The sequence below is a fragment of the Microplitis demolitor genome, chromosome 5, assembly GCF_026212275.2.
Source record: "Microplitis demolitor isolate Queensland-Clemson2020A chromosome 5, iyMicDemo2.1a, whole genome shotgun sequence".
NCBI classification, from domain to species: domain Eukaryota; kingdom Metazoa; phylum Arthropoda; class Insecta; order Hymenoptera; family Braconidae; genus Microplitis; species Microplitis demolitor.
In genome coordinates this window covers 292,810-314,427 of record NC_068549.1, presented here as the reverse complement: position 1 = coordinate 314,427, position 21,618 = coordinate 292,810, and the positions used below count along the sequence as shown (strand labels likewise).

General features: G+C 28.1%; 2 protein-coding genes across 2 annotated transcripts; both read left to right on the top strand.

The window, feature by feature from the left end:
• Positions 1-1,386: 1,386 nt before the first annotated feature.
• Positions 1,387-2,590, top strand: LOC103575293 (uncharacterized). Its single transcript, XM_008555021.1, has 3 exons — positions 1,387-1,577; positions 2,198-2,308; positions 2,461-2,590. The coding sequence occupies exons 1-3, from the start codon at positions 1,387-1,389 to the stop codon at positions 2,588-2,590; spliced, it is 432 nt and encodes a 143-aa protein (XP_008553243.1).
• An 814-nt stretch (positions 2,591-3,404) lies between these two features.
• Positions 3,405-9,153, top strand: LOC103575282 (uncharacterized). The gene is made up of 6 exons (XM_008555009.2): positions 3,405-3,527; positions 3,644-3,982; positions 5,526-5,748; positions 5,981-6,384; positions 8,124-8,234; positions 8,775-9,153. The coding sequence occupies exons 3-6, from the start codon at positions 5,605-5,607 to the stop codon at positions 9,034-9,036; spliced, it is 921 nt and encodes a 306-aa protein (XP_008553231.1). The 5' UTR covers positions 3,405-3,527; positions 3,644-3,982; positions 5,526-5,604; the 3' UTR covers positions 9,037-9,153.
• Positions 9,154-21,618: the final 12,465 nt, after the last annotated feature.

Genomic DNA, 21,618 nt, shown 5'->3' with positions numbered 1-21,618 from the left:
TCGTCAACAACATCGTACTCTTCACATGTTTTTGATCTATCTATACATGTATATTTTCATATAAAAATATGTATATATATATATATATATATATATATATATATATATATTTTTATATTTACAGAGAGGTGGATAAAGAGAAAAAGTAGAGTTGGCTTTTTTATGTTACAACAAAGTATAGAATAATGCATCGCGTAAATACTAAAAAAAAGTCGGATTTGTGAAAAAAATTCGTTGAAGAAAAGTTGTTTTTTTAAAAATTTTATTTTCTTTTACGGTACATCTATTTGTCAGAATGAAAGTGGTGAGGAAAAATTAATTTAAATAGAGAGAATAATATTATTTTATGATGAGTTTATGGATTTTATATTTTTAGATATTAAAATATGATTTTGTGACAAGATAATTTTTTTCACTGCTCTCGATTGTCGACATGATTGATGATAGAAAGGGGAGTAAAGCTAATAAAAATAAAAAATATATATTTTGTCAAGGATTTGGAATTATTTAATTTTATTTTCTCATGAAAATTTTTACAACAATTATTTTATAAAATTTTAAGAGCTTGAAAAATAGAAGAAGATGAATAATAAATAATTCAAGAAATTTAAAGTGGCGGTTAATTTTTCTTCAGCCCATTTCACTTCAGAAGGTAATTCAACTCTGGTTAACTACTCCATTGTACAAAGTAATATGAAAACTAAAATAAACTGATTTAGGATTCGATTTTAGTAAAAAATTTTTATTTACAAGAAAAAAAATTTCAGTGGATATAACAGTTGACTTGCGTTAGCTCTCATCACGTCTCTGGAACTTCGATAACTCGCACGCCAAACAATCTGCCAGCACTGGTAGCAACGGCTGTCGAACGAGTTTTCATCCTCCAAAAGACTCTCTCGACTCTTTTCTTCCTCTTCGTTCTTCTTAATTTTTTTCCATTTTATACTTGTTCTTTCTTATCATCATCATCTTCTTCTTCTTCTTCCTCCGAAGATTATCGAGCCAACTAAAGTAAAGACTGTAAGACAAAAGTTTATATATTTTTTTCTTCACGTAGAAATAGCTCGTCATGAGAGTTGAACGTTCGTTACTCATCATCCAAAGTGTTCTTGAGATTCTGCAGTTGACTCTTGCCAACTCTGAGTGTCCTCTGGATACTATGACACCTGGAACTAACTTTAGGAAACTACTACATCGTAAGAGACGACACCTGGTCTTTCCCAAGAGCACCACATTCGTGGTAAGCTAAATTACACTAAATCTCTATCTACCTCAAAAACCAAACTATCATTATATTTCATATCTCCCATTAATTATATTATATAACTTTATTATCATTATAATTATTATCACTTATTATCATTATTCACATCTGTGTGTGTATAGATGACAATCACGGGTTTGAAATCAATTCAAGTAAAGGAACCGACTAACTGGAATTTAGATTTAGAATTCGACATGATCTGGCCAATTCCTTATGACAACGTCGATAAAAAAATAATTAAAAAAAAATCTAATCATAAATTACGACGACATAAAAGAGATTTTTATAAAACATTTGAATTGGCACTTGACAGGTAATTGAGATCTAATTTTAAATATTTCATTTCCAAGAGCTTTTAATTAATAAGGTTATTACAGAAAAGTAATTAATAGTTTCCTGAGTAAGAGATTAATTTAAAATTATTAATGGATAAAAAAGTAATTGTAATTACAATTATAATTTAATTAAAGCTGCTAAGTATTAACACTACAAATTGATATGATTGCTCCGAAAATTAGTCTATTGTATAAATAGCAGCGTTTAACAATAATGTCACAATTAATATATACATATAAATATATATGTAGAGAATGTTATGGGAATTGTGTAGGATTTAACGAATTTACTCTGGTTTATCAATCGAAACAAAGCGAGTTAACGTTAGTAGTTTATATATCATTGTTGGCTGTGCACATTTTACATCAAAGAGAGGATGAACTGCTCGTGATCCAATTAATTGTTTAGAGAATAATCAAATTCAATTAATGGCCATATTTATTCTGTTCTGTCATCTCATCAGCAGTATAAACGGGATAAAAAAATATACATATTTATTAAGTCTACGTCAATAAATAGTCAAAAGGATATATTTATGTAAATTGAGATATAAATCAAAACCCTTCTTGTTTTTTTTTTATTTTTTTTTTTTTACAGACTTGGTTTCTCTGGTAAGAATTGCATACTGAGGACAATATGTGAATCGAAAATGTTCTTACAACCACCCGGGATTTCATTCCTCGATGATTTATTGCGTGTAATATTGAGGTAAAGCCTATATATACATATATATATATATATATATATATATATATATATATATATATGTATATTATCTCCATTTTGTGTCAAATATTGAAGACAATCGATATGATTAAGCTATGAAATATAGTATAAACTTATGTTTTTTTCATTTATAGCCACGAAGAAAATCAAGGAAATAACTTTGATAAATATGACACTGCATATAAATCTATATCTGACTGTAATAAAATATATAAATGCCCCATTTCACTGTTAGAATTATTGTTGAATAATTTTGATCTATAAACTAAATAAATTTAATTATTTATGATTATTTGATTTCTTTTCATTATTAAAATAAGTTGTACTCGTACGATTTTTGTGATAAAATGTCAATAATAAAATATTAACCGAGGTAAGTGAGAGAGAAAAAATAGTTGAAAGGTTTTGTACTCTCAGTGGAGTGAAAAGTACAAAGAGTTTTAAAATTGGGTCGAGGTTTTAGTCGCAAGGGATTTACGGTTAACCACCATCCAGGACAATAGGGATATGGTTACATCGCGCTCGCGGTTCTCGCTATTCCCTCATGATCAAGGCTCTTGGCAAGCATAACACAAAAGACGTTTTCTTCACTCCAATGACTTTAAATTCTTTTTTAAAACTTACAGTAAAGTACTGAAAAGCAAATACCATTGACACACGGTGAGCTTTAATAGAAAAAATAGAATTATGCTAATGTAGGAAATAAAGTTGTCTTCAATACAATTGGATTATAAGACGGAAATAATGCAAATGCTCATATTTACAGTGAAAAGAAAAAAATTACTAAAAGCTTACAATATTTTACTTTTATTGCCAAAGATTTTTTTCTAACCTTAAATTATTTTTGGAGCTTCTTAAATGTCTTTATGGTTCACTAGCTGAGCTGATACTGACTTATCCCCACTTTCGGTAGCTTAGTATGACTCAGCACCGCGGTTTTATTACCAGAAGGCGTTCATTGGTTAACGTTAGCCAATCAAGTAAGCGCGATCGACGTAAGAGGGGATAATGAGTCTGTAAGGTCCTACGCAGTTGTAATACGTTTAGCTAGTATTTAACTAATTCCAGACACGGAAAGTTATCAGTATTTATATTTAGCGCTGATTAAACATCTAGTATTTAAATATTTATTTATTATCTTGTGTTAGTTTAATAATAATAATGATATTTATTTATTCACTTCCATTTGTCATGACGAGGAGTAAGTTATTTTTTTATTACGAAAGCAATTTGAATATAAATTAGAATAAATGTATTGCTATGATATGAAGAGAGAATATAATTTTGAAATCCAAATTTCGTGCTTGAATATTTTAGTGAACATACAAGATCTCACAGAGAGCTAATTGTTTAGCAAATAACCGAGAATATGACATAGAGGAGCGTGAATCTCGTGAACAAGTGGTGGCTGGTAGAGTAGAGAAATACCACAGATAGATGTTAATATGTCTGACAATGTCGGTTGTTGAACATTAACCATCCTACACTTGTTTTATCTCGGTGTTACTCAAACGAAAAGATAATAAAAAAGAAAAAAAAACACTCCCAACAAAAGCACGTGATCTCCCGCTAACTCGAAACAGTCAGCAGTTTATATCGAAAAATAAATTTTTTTCGTCGACGAGCTATAAAATAATATTTAAACTCACATTACAGGTAAGTCTATGGCACCTTTATTGTTAAATTTATTATCCTTTTAATTTAAAACGCAAACTTTTGCGTACTTTATTTTCACATGCATATTCATTTAAACTATTTTATCCTTCTATTATTATTTTTATTTTTTACTATATATTTTATATGTAGATATTAAAATGTCCATAAATAAAGGCACTATTGTGTGAACGTAATATTTTATAAATTTATTATTATAACTATTTAAATATTTAATTAAACATTCAAAGTTTTAAGATAAAAAGTTTATTCTTAAAATAAAACAGTTATAATTTTTATGTAAATTATAATAGATGTAATTAAGAAATTTTTAATAGCGTAAAAGATTGGATAAATTAAGTTATTAAAAAAGCTATTTTATCTTGCAAAAAGTTTATAATAATTATTATTATTATTTTAGGATATCGTTTTATAAAAAAATCCATGAGGTCTTTTTTTTTTTTTTTTTTTTTTTTTTTTTTTTTTTTTTTTTTCAAAAAATTTAATAATTCACAAATTTATATTCATACATTTTTATCGTATTTTTGATAGTTTGTCTGGAATATCAATTCAAAGTACTCCAGTTCCGGATGAGACTCGAGCTTGGTTTATCTTTCCCTCGATTTATTATTGTTATCAATTAAAAAATCAAATTGAATAAATTAAAAACCTAAATTTACTTCAAGAAATACAATTTACTGCTGTATAACTGTCGGTTTTAAGTTTAAAAAACGATAAAAAATTATTATGAAATAAAGTTTGTCTAGATTGTTAAGATACTTTTAGTTGACCTCCGGACATTAAAGAGTACAGTATCGCTGTAGTCATGTCTATCGATCATTTTCTCGCCAGTTTCACTCTACCAACTAACAATTTCCTGTTTCCTAAAGAGCTTACCGAAGTGAGTTACGAGATATTTCCACCCCCACCTCACTCAGAGATCGATCTTCCGTCTACCGCAGGAAGTTCCATCTAGTATGACGCGACCGTACGCCCTACTAAAATATACTTAACTCATTCATTGTACACTTTTGTTATTATTTCAACGAGACACGTGTACAATAGTCCCATTTATTTTAATCTTACTTACTTTTATAAACAACAACACCACAATGTTTAACTTTATTCACATTATTCAGACATTATATTATATATTATTAGTCACATTAGTTATATATTTTATTTACATCGCCGAGGGAATCATGATATCGGCGTATATAAAAAAGTTATCATGCATTTTTTTCGTTTTATTGCTCTGTTACGACCTTTTTTATAATCATAAGTTACAATATTTGTTTACTGCATCTCACTATTATTCATAGACATATAAAATATAAAGGCCAACAGGGGAGTTTGGAATACTTAAATTTTTAATAATCAAATTTAATTCTGTTTTGCTTAAAAATTCATGATAAGCTCAAAACAAGTCCTAAGTTATCGATAAAAAAATTTCTGCTCTTTGAATTTTTCAAGCATCCGGCCACTATCCCTTCAATGTAACAAAATCTATTTTTAAAATTGCTTTATTTATAAACATTGGCATTAGGTTTCGATACACAGAGGTAATTTCAGGGAAGTAAAATAATAAGAAGAAAAAGCAAGAAAAAAAAAAGAGAAACCTAGAGATGTGGAAGGGTCACGAGGGATTGCCGTTATATATCCTGGTGTTGTATATCCTCCTGTATACAATGAATCCGGTAGACACCGACGAGAGATCTCTGTCCAGAAGAAAACGTTATGTAGTTTTTCCGGAAGGCTCAAGCTTTTCCGTAAGTGATTTTCTTTCTTTCCTCTATACGACCAATTGTGATTAGTTCAGGTCACGTCAAACCGTTGTCCCACTCAATCAATTACATTCCGTTTTTATCCTTTTGTCTCCACTATCACCCACAAACCACACCATCATTTTATTTTTTCCTTTTCTCATTTGTTTAATTTTATTTGAATTATCTCTGACTAAAATAGGCATTTTAAATAATAATTGAAAATATTTAATTGTAGATTGCATTGTGCATGACCGTACACACATTGACTCCCGACAATATATTTACTGAAGGTTTGAATTGGGGAATATCTTACGATTTACCGAATGAAAGTAAACCGTCATTGGATCCATTTCTCCAAGTTCGTCGTAAGGATCACCAGTCGGGTGATTCAATGAAGCAGCGTTATCCTGAGTTACTCAAGACAGATCAATGGATTCAAAATGGAAATTCACTCGGCTACGAAAATTGGAATAAAGGGACTTACAGTTACAATGCACTTGACAATTTTAAAAATAGTAACAAAAAAAAATCAGGATCCACCAGCAAGACCAAAATGCACTATCGGAAATCGGATTACGACTACTTTAAACGACGACATCGGCGGGAACTTTATAACAAGCTCGAGGTCATTATAAACGCGTGAGTATTTTTTTTTTTATATTTATCTTACTTAATTGTAAAGTTAACATTGTATAAAGTTATATCAAGTATCGATTTGAATATATAATGCAAAGTAGCCGAGTTATATATCTTATTAAAAAAAATATATAATATAATTTATGACAACATTCTTCCTGTCAAGTAAAAATATTTTACCAACTTATAATAATTTTTCAGCAATATTTCAAGGGATCTCATATTAGACGACCATTCACTGAAATATTGAATTGCAGATTTCTCATATTTATCTCAATATTTTATAAATATTCATAAAATAAATAAAATATTTTTCGTAAATAAATATCTCGATGGTCTGAGGAATGTCCTTACGATAACTTGGATTTTTTTTTTTCATCTACAGAATTCGACATTTTTTAATAATTTCTCGTACGATTTCTCAGAATTTTTTTTTTTTAATTTTTTGCATTGCTAGCATCTTTGGTTCATCAAAAGAACTTGAGATACCGGGCAAATTACGTGCCACTACCTGTCGAACTCTAACTTTCGTAAAACTTGGCTTTAACCGAGCAACTTAGTAAGTGGATGAGATCATAAAAAAAAAAAAAAAAACAAATAGTATTAAAAAGGTTTTCTTCATTTCTCGGAAATATTTCTTGACCCAATCTCTTTTAATTCGTTCTTAAGAAATATATATATATATATAGAATTAAATTTTTTAAATTAAAATACTTGAGCTTTATGATAGAAAACAATTTCTTAAATTTGAAAATTCATTGAAATTGATCGCAGTATTAAAATAATAAAAATAAGTTTTTAAATATAAATTCTTTTTTTCCAACCCATGAAAGTACTTTTAAATTCATTTTTTTAATAAAAATATATTGAGATGAAAATATGAAAGAAATTTCATAAGATATTTTATATTTTTAAAATTTTTCTTACAAAAACACTTAAAATATTTACTTAAATATAACAAAACAAAATTATAAGAAGTCATCCAAAGTTTTTGCAATAAAAATTTTAAACTTTTAAATGATCTACTTGTTCGTTTTTTCAAATTTATTTTAAATATTTTTCAATAGTTTTATTTTTATTTCCGTTTTATATTTTTTCCATCTAACCACATTTACAATAGATAGAACCAGCGGTCGGATGTCATTCCCGTTGTCTGGGTAATTGAAAACGCGCATGAAAATAGAAAAAAAAGTCGATAAACGCTCGTCTCGGTCACATCGCGACCACCCTTTAAAGGAAGATGGATTACAAGCTGGAAAAAGAGTTTGTTAAATGTTGAAAAGAAAAAAAAATTTCTAAACAATGCAGTTAATGCCTTTCAATTAATCCAAAACGTCTTCGCAACCCGGCCGATTTTTATTAAAAAAAGAAGAAAAAAAAGCCATAGGAACTTTAATTTGCTCAAAGAAATATTATAGCTCTCCGTGTACAGTATTGATTAACTGATTTGTAGAAATGACAAATATTTTGGAAATGCTACGTATAACTTGATAGATAAAAACAAATATCTGTATTGGAGATTCTGCTGACATGTCATATGACAATTTATTACAACAAATAAATTTATTTTTATCTTTTTTATTTAATTACTCAAATAAATTTATTTTTTCATTCTTTTCCAATTTATATGTATTTTATTACATTATACAGTTGACTTAAATTTGAAAAACGTCCAGCTTTTAATGGTCCGTAATAAAATTTTTCAGTGGTAATGACTATTTACAATTTGTTGTTTACTACAGAATGGGATTCAATGGACGTATTTGCATTTTACGTGCCCTGTGTGAAGCCTCGCAGCGTCTAATGCCAAAGGGGAATACTCTGGTTGAAGAAATGATGAGAATAGCATTCTCGTAAGTATCTCTTTCTTTTTCCCATAAAGATAAATGACATTGAGAAGATTAAGCCAGCGTGGTGAGGTGCCAAAGGGTTTTCCTTTTTCTTAAGGGGATAAATGTAACTTGAGAATGGAGTAGGAATAAAGGCCAAGATCCTTTTAGCTTTAGCTTTTTCGGTAGCAGTAGCAGTTGCAGTTTCAGTTTCAGTTTCAGTAGCAGTACCGATAGTAGGATAGTTATAATATTCTCGAGGGAATAGCTAGCTTTTTACTGCTTATGACTAAGTCTTTGCGTCGAAAAGTTAAAAATTGCTGCGATTTCGGGATTCGGTTATTTATTGCACAGAGGCGTTGCCGATCGCGATCGATTTTCCGAGTAACCTTAAGGGAGTGTAGACATACACACGAGACTTTAATTTCTGAGTGTTATCCTTACAACGGAATCGAGTTATTTGCTAAAGCTTGTTTTTTATTTGATTAAAACTTAAAGTCGTAGAATTTTAATTGACGAGCGGACAGAAGGTTGAATGGTTAATGAAGTTCATTTGAATTTCAGGCTACCTTTGAAGCGAGTCTTGATGCCCTATGAACCTAAAGAACATCATATATATACGGAAGCACATCGTGCTGGGCACAAGGGCGCCAGATGCGAGTCCATGTTCTCAGGATGCTCGTTTTCACTGATAGACATGGCCTTGGGCAAATACAGTATCAAGTCTGACGACTACGGGAACAACATCCAATCTAATAGTCTGAATGTTCATGAAGCTGTGGACGATTCTGTTGGAAACTCTCTGATGAGATACAACATGAAGTAATAATAATAATAATCATAATAATAATAATAATAATAATAATATAATGTATAAGTAAATCTATTTTCCAACATGAAAGCTTTGTTGTGCTATTGCTTTTACTTATTTAGTCCGTTTGTGAAGTTGATTATTATAATGGCTCAAATTTTTCTTTTATTTTTAGTATAAATATCTACTGATTTTTAATTTTTTTGATAATGTAAAATCAATTTATAAGAATAAAATTCCTTCGTCTGATTATTTCGATTCAAATATAAAATTTAAAAAAACTATTTACATTTTTGAAACCTTCTATATCAGCTATTAAAATCTCCAAATTTTTTATTGCTACATTTTATTAGCATTGAAAATTTATTGCATTAGATAAATAATTAAATCTTTTATTAACTATTTTCGTAATTAGTTCTACATATTTTGTGGTCTACCTTCGTTTGGACGCAACCCTCTCTCATTAAATCTAATACGATAACCCACTCACACACATATGTGCACATACGTATCCACCCACACGACGACTATCGCCGCAAACGTTAAATTAGTAACTCCCAATGGAATTCACCCGATTAACGATCGTCAGGATAGCTATTCCCCAAAATGACAATGGCTCCAAAGCGACTCCTAAAGTGATTAAGAATCTCAAATTCACCTCCCAAAAAACAACCACTAAAAAATCCGCAATCAAATCCCAAACTTTTTTAACAGCAAACAAAAAATTTGTCCTAAAAATTGATCTTGCTAATTTTCTTCTTCTTGTTATTTTTTTCCAGAGATATAATTTTCTAAATAATTTAACTATTCAGTGCCAGATTGAAAAATTTTTAAATATAAACCAACTAATAATTGGCTCAAAAACTAAGTAAATAAAAAATTTTCTCAGATCTCCAAAGAATTGATATTTTTTCAATGTAAACTCGGATAAAAATTTTTTTCTGCGTACCATAGAACCATAGGCGCGGAGTTGAGACTAAAAACTTGTAAAAAAATCAATACACTAAGAAAACTCAAACAAAACAGCAGAAAAATATAAAGTAGTAAAATTATCGCCATAAAAAAAAAGAAAAAAAAACTTATGAATTCAAGTACATAGACTTTATAAGTATTGATTGAACTTAAAGTCCCCGAGGGTGTCTTTTATTTTATTGTAAAGACTCTTAAGCAAATTCCATTGGTTACTCTCTTCTTTGTATGTACGTCAGTCTCCAGACTCGAGATATAGTTTCCAAAGAGAAAGAAAAGTCTAACCAACAGGGTGTTGACCATTACTCAATACACAATAACTCTATAGAAAAGTTTAATGCATTTTTTGTTCTACTTCTATTAAACTTTATTTTCATTTTGTTTCTTATATTACATAGTGTAAGTTCTACAAGTAAAGACTAGGCTAGACGTATAACTTTCCACAGCTGCCCATTATATTTGAAATACTTTATGTTTGTTTTTCTTTCGTTTTGTCAAGGCTCCAGTTAATTTTCAGCCCAATTTCAATGATTTTCTGCTTCAAAAACTATTCGGTCTATGTCGTAAATGTTTTAATACCGGAATGTTTTATGGAAATTCGATAAAAAGTTGAATTGAGCTAGCCTTTTAGCGAATGGAATATTCTTGGGTGGTCAAACTCGATGAACGTCAAAAAGCAACGATAGTATAACTTTGTGATTAGATGTTGGAGAAAACTGTTTAAACATTCATTGGTATTTACCTCGCCATGAATATAACTAAAACTTACTGTTCTTTCAGGCAAAAAAAAAAAAAAAAAAAAAAAAAAAAAAACGAACATCTCTGATAGATTGAATACTTAACTTATTTTTATAATCAAGACTAAATAGCTTATTTTACTTTAATTAAACTTTTAAGTATTTGAAAAAAGGTTCGATTGTTTCAATTGCTATTGATTGTTTTAACAGACAATATTAATCGTTTTTTCTGACTATTTTAAGTGATTGATAATGAATTGCTGAAAAGTGCTAAAGTATTAATGGTTTATCGCAAAACAAGTAATTGATTGAATATTTATCCCCGTCTAATCATAGCTCAGATTAATTCCCTTGGAGAAGCACTAGAGCGGAGACGATTGAATGGCTGTCGTATAAAAAATAAAAATAACATCAACACGGAGAAGAAGAAAAAAAAGAAGAAGAACTTTCGGCGGCTATCAAAAGCACCCGTTTATCGAAAGTAGTTTCATTATTGAGCTTTTATTAAAAGTATCGATAACGAGATTCTAGTCTATCTACAGATATAAATAATGATAATTGTTATTATTATATATTTTTAATAATAATATTAATAAGTAGAATAAAAATTTAAATACTCAGCAAGCTGTTTGGTATTTTTTTTTTTTTAACAATAACGGTCGTAAAGAGGGTTTACAATTTTTTTTCTATTCACGTTCTAAAGCTACTTCTTTTAATGATGAATGATAAAGTCCTTAAAAATCCATTTTAAAATTATAAAATTACATAAAAAAAATTTATTGTTATTATCGACGTATAAATTTTTTTTTACAATTTCATATTTATTACCATCAACATAAACATATTGAAATACATTTTTTAATAAAAAAAATCAAATTATCAAACAAAAGGCTAAAAGAAAATAATAATAATAATAATAGTAATAAAATAGCATTTGATATGATCCTACTGGCAGTACAAATAGTCACGACGTGTCGTCTTGCCAAGCAATATTGCGGTGCATTCCGTTTTATTCCTTTACATCCTCACATCCAACACCCGACATCAAACTCCCACTCACACTGAAGCTTATAAATACAACTCGTGCACCCTACATGCCAACAAATCCTCAGATCTAGCTTAACACGTTTGATCGACACGCAACTGCTGAATTCCTCCTTGATTTTCCGTCTCTGTCTTTTCAATTTGTATCTTTCTTCAGTCCTCCCAGCCCTTATCCCAACTCAGCCCCTTTCTCTTACCACCAAATCTCGTATTCTCAGTGATACCATGCAGCAATTTCATTCCACGTAACAAACTATGTCTATAACTTTTATCCCCATGCTTGACGAAATTCTTCGTCTTCTTCTAAATAATAAATTAAACACACCTACACACGTGTATGTGTTATTTATAGATGCATTAATTTTCGTTAACGTCAAATAAAAATGGAGGTGAAAAATAAAACTAGCGCCGAAAGTTAATACAAGTGTTCAAAAGGGTTAAAAACTTAAAGAAAATGTTTGAAAGGTCTTAGTGAGGTTGAAGGAGTAATTCAAAATGGATTTTGAAGACGTCAAGATGGTGGAGACGAGGGTAAGGATGGGGGAAGTAGCTACGAAAATGGAGATGAGAGAAATGGGAGACGAAATAACGTGAGGTTGAGTAGCTTGTGACATGAAGCGTGTTCAACGAGTGAGTACTGATGCCAGAAACTCGAGGTTACGAAGGTACGGTGAGTGAGAAAGGGAGGGGAAGGGAAAAGGCCCTTAAATCTCTACCTATCGCCTCGTAAAACGTCAAGATACTGTCGTACTATACCTTCACGCCCCCTCCCCCTCTCTCTCTCTCTCTCTATCTCTCTTTTTCTTCTTGTTCGTAACGTCACATCTACTATACTATTACATAGTTACTGTACTCTGATTCACGACGTTCACAACGTTCACGACATACGATGCATTATATGCTATGATGTATACTGTGTCTATGTACAGATGGCGTCGAAATCGATACCCCTAGTCCATTTGCTGCGCTCACGAGTCACCGTATAGAGGCTAAGACAGTTCCATAAATCTTGTTTCTACCAAGATCGACGATCTTGTAACCAATCTCAGTGTTGAGAGAAGAAAATAAAGTTCCACTGGTACAACGAGTTTACAAAATTAATAATTAGTTTTTTAATTAATTTCTAGGATTATGGTATCCAAAATAATTTTTATGACAAATTATAAAATTTTTAACAATTATTTAAAAAAAGAATAAATGTAAAGATATTTTTCAACTTTTTTCGTGAGAATAATGTTTAATTTTAGTGTGATGTTTTGATCAAGGAGAGAAAAAGCGTTGAGTGGTAAAAAAGTAATGAAGCATGAAGAATAAAAAAAAAAAAAAAAGAAAAAATGAAATAGAGAAAATCGTTAGTGAAAATGGAAGACTTATTGAGGATCAAAGCGTTGAAGTACTTTAACATCTCAGGAGTCTTAGACATTTGAGTGAGGTCAAAAGGATCTTAGTATTGAGGTATCGATATACCATCAATGTGAAAATATATATATATACAGTGGCCAATCAAGAAGCTTTCGACGTTGCCAAACGAATATCTAGAGTATTTTATTATATTTTTTTTTTATTCTATTTCTTATTCTTCCTGGGCGAAAAAAAAAGGAATCTTTTTTGGCTACGCTCTCTTACTTCCTCTTATACCTCGTTTTCCTTTGGATTGCAGCATAACCACGTAGCGCCAGCATTGGATTGGAGGATCGAGAAAAGCTCCTAAAATGAAGCTGATTTTGAGAGCATTCTCTCTACCATTCCCGGCAAGAGATATCCAACCGGAATTTTCTCCGCTGCGGAAGCGACAACTGAACTAAGGAAATGTATCGGGTGAATAAGATGTATGATAAAAAATTGTAGTCTGATTTATACAAATATACATACACCAAGAAAGAGAGCGAGAGAGTGAGAGAGAGAGAGAGAGAGAGAGAGTATCGGTGGTGTAAAAGTGTGAAATAGTAAGGATTTGTAGTCCAATAGACAATGAAAAAATCAGCCCATATGACCCTCCATTTAACAAATCCTAAAAAAAAAAAAAAAAAAAAAAAAAACGATACTTAGAAGATACATCTTAAAAAATTACCCTAATTAATCTTTTACAATATGCACCCACATTAAACCCACATTGAAATTCCCCTAAATTACCGGTAATCGCATCTAAATCATTTAATCAAAGTAAACATAACATATATCTTACAGCACTCATATCTCATCTAAATTCCTCTGCACTACAATCTCTAATAAATCTATTCTCTTCTCTCTTTCCCGTGGCCCTTTTATCTCTGTACAGTAAATAAAGAGCCCCATTTCGATTGGGATTATTTTCAAATTGAGAATTGATACAGATTGATTGCCAATTAAATTCCAAACAAGATTCTCAATTTACTTTGTACTCAAATCCAATTCAACCTCTTATATTCGTTAGATAGAAAAGAGAGTTTAAATAAAATAAAAATAAAATTACAATAATAATATTTAATCAGTGGAAATTTTCTAGTAGCAGATTCATCTCGAAATTATCCATTCCAATGGGCACAAAAATTTTTACTCCCACACAATTACCGTTTTCTATTTGTTCTGATTTTCCAAAGCTAAAAGACATTTATTAATCAATAGATACCATAATAAAAGAAATAAATATGTGTCTAAAGAATTTTTTTTTTTTTTTTTTTTTTTTTTTTTTCATTAAAAAATGAGTAAAAAGCGGCAAAGTGAATTTAAAATTAACGAATCGTTCGTTTTTTAATTTTTTAGCAACACAAAGCCTGCTAGTCTATAGGTTTATCTACATATACATATACATATGTCTATCTATCTATCTATCTATCTATCCAGAGAAAATGTATATTCGCGTATTATACGATAGAGAATAAAGGTTTTTATTAAAATTTCCTCTGGTTTTTACGGTACACCCAGACGAAAGAAATATTCAAATAAATTCTCTTGTGACCGGTGCAACCGATGCAAATACATTTGGAACCGTGAACTCGCTCCGCTGGCCATTTTTTTTATTTTTTAACTGTATACAAATTTTTTTCCCTATTTTTGTTTCAACCCTGCGCCATATGTCGTTCCAACGTTCCTCTTCTCACTCTCACTGCGTGTCGACTTTTTGTTTTCACATTTTTTTTTTCTCAGTTATCTATGTTACTAAACTATTATTTTTTTATTTGGATACTTTTTTAAAATTTTATATTTTCTAGGCCGCACTCGAGTGTGTTTGCGGGTCACAACGTATATGGAGATTGCGGGCAACTGTGTTTGGGCAAACGGTTTTAATTAAGTGAACTACATAAACGATCGAAATTTAATTGATCAAACAATTCGAGATTTTCGTCCCACCGTTGAAATACAAATGAAATATACAGTTTTATAAAAGACTCTTGTGGTTATGAAAATAAATTGCTTTCACAATAATATTATTGTTATTAAAATTTTGAGATAAAAGTTTTTATGGATAAAATTTAAAAAAAGTATGGACTAGTGTAAAAGAATACACGTGAATTTAATCATACCGCTCGTAGCTATCCTTAAAATCAAATTTTTTTAATTTCCACGGTAGATTTTCATACTTACGCATTGTTATAGCACGACAATGGACTCACCAGCTCACCAGCAAGTAGTTCTCGGCTAGTCTCAGGACTTTAATTCTTTTTCTAGCTTCAGCTCTAGCTCCTTTTAAATATTTTCCAATCTCTTCTACCTTTACACTCTTATCACTCTTTTGCTCTCTCAATGCCCAAGAAAGAGAGAAAATAAAAGTTGTAATCGTCGACGCAAGGGAGCGATGAAGTAGGGACAATGCTAGAAAAAAAGTATAAGTAAAAAAGGAAAATAATGGAAGAAAAAAGTATAAAATGTCTTTCGAGCACTTTTTCTTCTCTTTATTCTCCATATTTTTCATTCTCAATCCGCGTACACACATACACCAATGAACACTCCTCAGTGTTTATTCTCGTCTCGTATTTGAAATCATCGGGAGCTAAATCAAAAGGTTGAAATGCTTGTCAATGAATACGCTTTTTACTTTTTTTTTTTTTTTTTTTTTTTTTTTTTTTTTCAGATTTTCTTTATTGTTTTGAATACTTAAATATCAGTGTAGGATCTCCGAGAAAAAATCAAAGATAACAATAACAAAAAAAGGATATTGATGTTGACATTTTTTTAAATTAATAAATTAAAAAAAAAATAATAATAAATATATATTTATTAATGAATGAAATAGAGAAAGGTCAGCAGTGAGGGTTTAAATAAAACAACGAGTAAAATAGATATTATATTTTTTTAAACAATATTTTTAACCACTCGTTTATTTGTTTGTTTTTTAAATTGTTTTACATACGATGGATAATTGCGTGTAGAATGTGTAGACGTTAGCTTATAAATATGTTTATTTTAAATTTATCTTTATCTCATGTTATCTATATCCATACACAATATATTGTTGTCGTTTATTTTTTTAGTCGTTAATTATTGTTGTCTGTCCTCAATTTAACAAATGTCTCAATATCGTTTCTCCTCGTGTACTCCTAAAATTATTCATTAAATTCAATAATACATATATAAGTAATTAATACTTTACAAATGGCACATACTAGTGCTACAATTCAATTTAATTAGTTAATCTGCCGATTAATCCTCACCATTACCAATATCATTATTATTATTATTATTATTATTATTATTACTATTATAATTATTATTATTCAATTATACATTATTAATATTAAGTTTATAATTAATTATTATATTATTATTTATTATTTTTTTCTTTCTCTAATATTTTCAACACTTCACGGCAGATCTTATTCACATTGGGAGCGGAATCACGTGTGAGGAATAGACGGATTTAGGTGATGTCCGCCGTCTGATTTTTTATATTATATTAATATACTTTAATTGACTTAATTAATTTATATATCAAATGAATAATATTATATTATTGATAAAAAATTATAGTAATAAGTATAAAAAGTTTCAGATGAATAATATGTTATATGTAATATTTTATAATAATCGAAGGCTGACATCACTTGTTCGGGCTTTCCTCAATTTCTTTTTTTTTTTTTTTTTTTTTTCTTTTTAATGTTTTCTTTTATTTTTATTATTATTATTATTATCATTATTATTACTAATATTATTATTAAATCTCATGAGACACGACAGCGGACAACAGATACATTCTCTCTCATACAAACAGACAATTGGGTCAGATAGACGAATAGTTGTTGAGATACAGAGGGCGACGTAATATAAATCAAAAGTTGAGTATACAGAAATAGTAAGAGATCGATACTTTGTTCTTGTATAATAATAATAATTATTATTATTATTGTTATTATTATTATTATTATTATTATTATTATTATTATTATTTTTATTATTTAAATAATGCTCCACGATTATTTCGTTGTTTAGTACAAAGAATTTTTTTTAAAAGTAAAGTTGGAAAATTATTTTTTCTAATCTTGTCACTAGTTGAAATGGGCTTAAGGTGGGCTGTAGTTTGTCTTATTGATTTATCGTATTTATTGTCTCAAGAGTATTAGAGACACTGAAATCGACCCAAGACAACATTTCATTAGTTTTTTTGTGTTATCAATCTCTGTTTATTTACAAGATTTATAATAAATTCAGCCAACTGTCTAAATGGAAATTAATTGGATAAAAATTATTAAAAAAAGAGAAAAAAAACATTGATAATTCATGTGGTTAAATAAATTAACCAGCCGACCTTATTTTAATGTAACTAATTTAATTATTTATTTCATATCAAATTAATTTCCAATTAGACAATATAATTGTGGCTAAAATCAACATGCATACAATTAACGAACTCGAGAGAGGTAAATTTATTTTATTTATAATTAGTGCTACTAATTGATTTAATTACAAGAGAAGGAAAAATAAGGGCGCATTTATAACGATGATGAGTATCAATATTAAATAAATAATTAACCGACTATTTTTTAACAAATTGTGAAAATCAATGAATAATTATAAAATTAGATCAGCTAATTAAATACTCTAGACGTACATTGATATTCTAAAGACATGTTACGAGTGTGGATAATTTCAAAAATACAATTATGTCACCTAGAATTTTTTTGTCAGTAAATTAACAAAAACAAAGACTCACTCACCTAAAAATAAATAGTCCAGCGACTATTTAAATTTTATTCCAATTTTCATTTTCAATTTATAGTTAATTTAATTAGTTTATTTTCTTTTGTGTTCATTTTATAATTTACCTTCTATTGTTATATTTAAATTCATTTCCATGCGGTAAATTATCACGGCAAGGGATATATCGAATTAATTTAAATGAATTTTTGAGAGGCACTGGGTTTTATGTATTTTTTATTTTTATTTATACTTTTTTTTTAATTACAATATTTTCCATTAGCACATCAATGAGTCACTATTCAATGGATCTCTGTTTACTCAATGTCAATAAATCTGTAGTACCATCTATTGAATCCAATTAATATTTTAAATAATTTATCAACAGCGACACTCGTTTTATTGCTTTACAGTAATTGAATATTTTTTAAAAAAAAAAAAAAAAAACCAATAAAAAGAACTGAATTATTAGTGATAATTCCCATAAGAATAATTATAAGTTAAATAATTTAATTTAATTTTTTAGTCAAAGGATTTTAAAATTAAAAAATTTTATTTTTATTTAATTTTTATTCCCTCTCCAGTTTGTTTTAATGCCTTAGGTCGTTATTATATACTTATGACTACGAGTCCACTCTTAATAATAATAATAATAACAACTGATAATAATAATAATAATAATAATAATAATGATAATAAATTGATTAGTTAGAAAAATTCTAATTTCTTAATAATTACCCGTAATTTTATGTCGTAAACATTTAAACTGTATACATTTCGATACCGATTTATTTTAATTAATTATAATTATTATTAATATTCAATCAATTTATTACTGCACTTTAAACTAATTATTAATTCTATATATATAATTTTTTATTTCATTATTTTATTGATGTCCTTTTCCATTTGCAGGATAACAAAACACTCATTAATGTTTTTTTATATATTTGTAGTTATCATTAATTACTTACAATTACATATATAATTATGATTATAAATGTTTATCAACACACTTTCACCCAATTTTTAAAATTATATTATTTCCTATTAAATATCATCTAAGAGCGTGCTATTTTTATTATTTCTTGAGCTTGCCTTTATTTTTATTCATATGATTTTATTTTCGACTACTTTTTTTTTTTTTATTTATTAAATTTACTTCAAATCCTGTTTATTTATCGATGATTATCGACTAAGTATGTTTAAATATATGGATTTTAAATGTAGACAAAATTAGGCGTACAAAAAATTTTGCCGTCATTTTTTTTTCCTTTATATTTTTACTTTTATCATTATTAGTAATAATTTATTATATTTTACATAATTTTTACGTATTTTCTGAATTCTATTGAATAATTTATGTGTTTTTTTATTATTCGGCTTTTTTGTTAAAAGATCGCGGGGGCGAAGACTCCGGGGATTTTAATTTAAAAGAAAACAAAAAAAAAATTCTGTTATTAATTTATTTCCTAAGGGATTTTATCTATGAGCCAGATATATTATCAATTAATCGATTAACAGCGGTAGTGCTAGTTTTTGCAATAATCTACAAGTCAACGTTATCTGATAATGTTTTTTTTTATTTATTAATAAACGATGACCAGGAGCAATAAAAGTCTGATTGTCTTAACAATACTATCAGTTTTATGTGAATTTATTTTTTAATTGTCAACAAAATCATCAATGTTTTTTTTTAATTATTAATTTAGTTATTACGGTAATTAATTTGAATATTAGGCAATTAATATCTGTCAGTTTCGTCCTTGAACTTTTCCGTCTATGCACAAAAATTTATTTATTAAAATTGAATTTTTTTAACTTTACGTTCAAAGAATGCTTTCGGTAAGATTATTAGAGCATATTCTTTGAGCATTTAATGTAAAAACTATTAATACGTTTAATAGGAGTGTTAGGAATGAGTTTAAAAGCATGTTGGTACACAAGCCGGAGGCTCGGGCAGCAAACACGGCGCCTAGATCTTACACTCGATCAAGACGTTTTGTCACTATATGAAAAAGTTATTTCTGAGCATAAAAATCTGGATTTTTTTTCTTTTTTTTTTTTTTTTTTTTTTTTTTGAAATAATGAAAATTTTTTGATGGGTTATTTATTTATTTATGGTATTTATTTCTATGGTTGAAAAAAAGGTCATAAGGGCTTGTACGCGTAAACAGACGTGTATAAGAGAGGTTAGAAAAGCTCAGTTGTAAAAGGGCGGGCTAATAAATCCCTCGCTCGATCCGTCGGTTTTGTCGACTCGCTCAGTTTATTTAAGAGGAACGAGCGTCAAGTCTTACGACGTAGGCTACTCCCAGGAAGACATGCGATAGTTTCTTGTTTCTGTTTATTTTAATTTAAAATTTTAAATCTCTTTTTTTTTTATTATTATTTTATTTTTATTTAAATAATCATAATTTTCACTTGAATCAAATTTATCTTTGACCTTTGACTCGATTGATTGGCTTTTATTTTACATTTGTATCAAATTTTACTCAATAATTTAATTTATCATATAATTGCTACAATAACTAAAGCCTTCGGCTATAAATAAGTAGAACGAAAATAATAACAACTCAATTATTACGAACGTTGAATTTTTTATTTTGACATTTTCATTTAAATTGAGCTTTGAGTTTGTCTGTTGAGCTTTTTTATTATTTATAAAAATTTTATTTATTATTTATTAAATACTATATCGAACAGTAATTCAATTTTATTAATTAAAAAATTTTTAAATTATATAAACTATAGAAAAATTCATTTTTTTTTTATAAAAATTTTTTATTTGAACTTACGTAAGTATATATTTATTTATTTTCATTTGGTTTTTGTCGTTTTGTTTAACTGACAAGATGATCGATCGACCTGAAGTACTCACCGAGTCGGAAAGGATAAACAGTAAACACTTTACTATCAGTTAAATACGTCCAAGCACGGTTTATATACTAGTATATATCTATATTTCTGAACGACGATTTCCGCAATTGAAATAAACAAGTGAGAAAAAGTTTTGTTAGGTGAAAAAAAAATTAAACGTTCATATTTTTAAATTGAGCGTTGGTGTCCTTTAAATAAAAGTCGATCAATCGATAGTCAAAATTAAATCAACAACACAATTCATTTTTAACAATCATTAATTATTGTAAATTAAAATTATTTAATTACACGCGTTCAAATTTAAGTTTATTACATAATTACATATGTGTTATGTATTTTTATATTTAATCTTTTAAACATAGGTACACTTTATAATCCATTTATTTATCATTTCCAAATACTATAGTACTGTTTATTATATTATTATTATTATTAATATTATTACGACAATAATAATATTTTTTAAATAACTAATGTATTAATTTATTATTGTTGCAGTTACTGTCACGATGAGTTTTACTTAACGTGTTACTCTATACATTCATGCACCCATTCACTCTGTCGCGTCTATTTTTTCATAATTTTCAACAAAGAATCTATTTAAATCCAATTTTATTAAATTTTTATTGTTATTTAATTATAATTATTATTTAATCGAACTATAATTACAATTAAATAAATTATAACTATATTTTTACAATAAAAAATTTATATATACACTTTAATTAATTGTAATTAGTAATTTTAAATAATTTAATAATATTGTTATTATGATTATTATTATTATTAAAATTATCAATAAATGGTAACATTATATATATTTATATATTATTAAGCAGTTAAAAAATTTATTTTT

Bases quoted from the DNA above. Each gene is read 5' to 3' on its own strand.
- LOC103575282 (XM_008555009.2), top strand. From the start codon at position 5,605: ATGTGGAAGGGTCACGAGGGATTGCCGTTATATATCCTGGTGTTGTAT. The intron at 5,749-5,980 runs GTAAGTGATTTT...ATTTAATTGTAG, and splicing joins CGGAAGGCTCAAGCTTTTCC to ATTGCATTGTGCATGACCGT. The intron at 6,385-8,123 runs GTGAGTATTTTT...TGTTTACTACAG, and splicing joins CTCGAGGTCATTATAAACGC to AATGGGATTCAATGGACGTA.
- LOC103575293 (XM_008555021.1), top strand. From the start codon at position 1,387: ATGACAATCACGGGTTTGAAATCAATTCAAGTAAAGGAACCGACTAAC. The intron at 1,578-2,197 runs GTAATTGAGATC...TTTTTTTTACAG, and splicing joins TTTGAATTGGCACTTGACAG to ACTTGGTTTCTCTGGTAAGA. The intron at 2,309-2,460 runs GTAAAGCCTATA...TTTCATTTATAG, and splicing joins TTATTGCGTGTAATATTGAG to CCACGAAGAAAATCAAGGAA.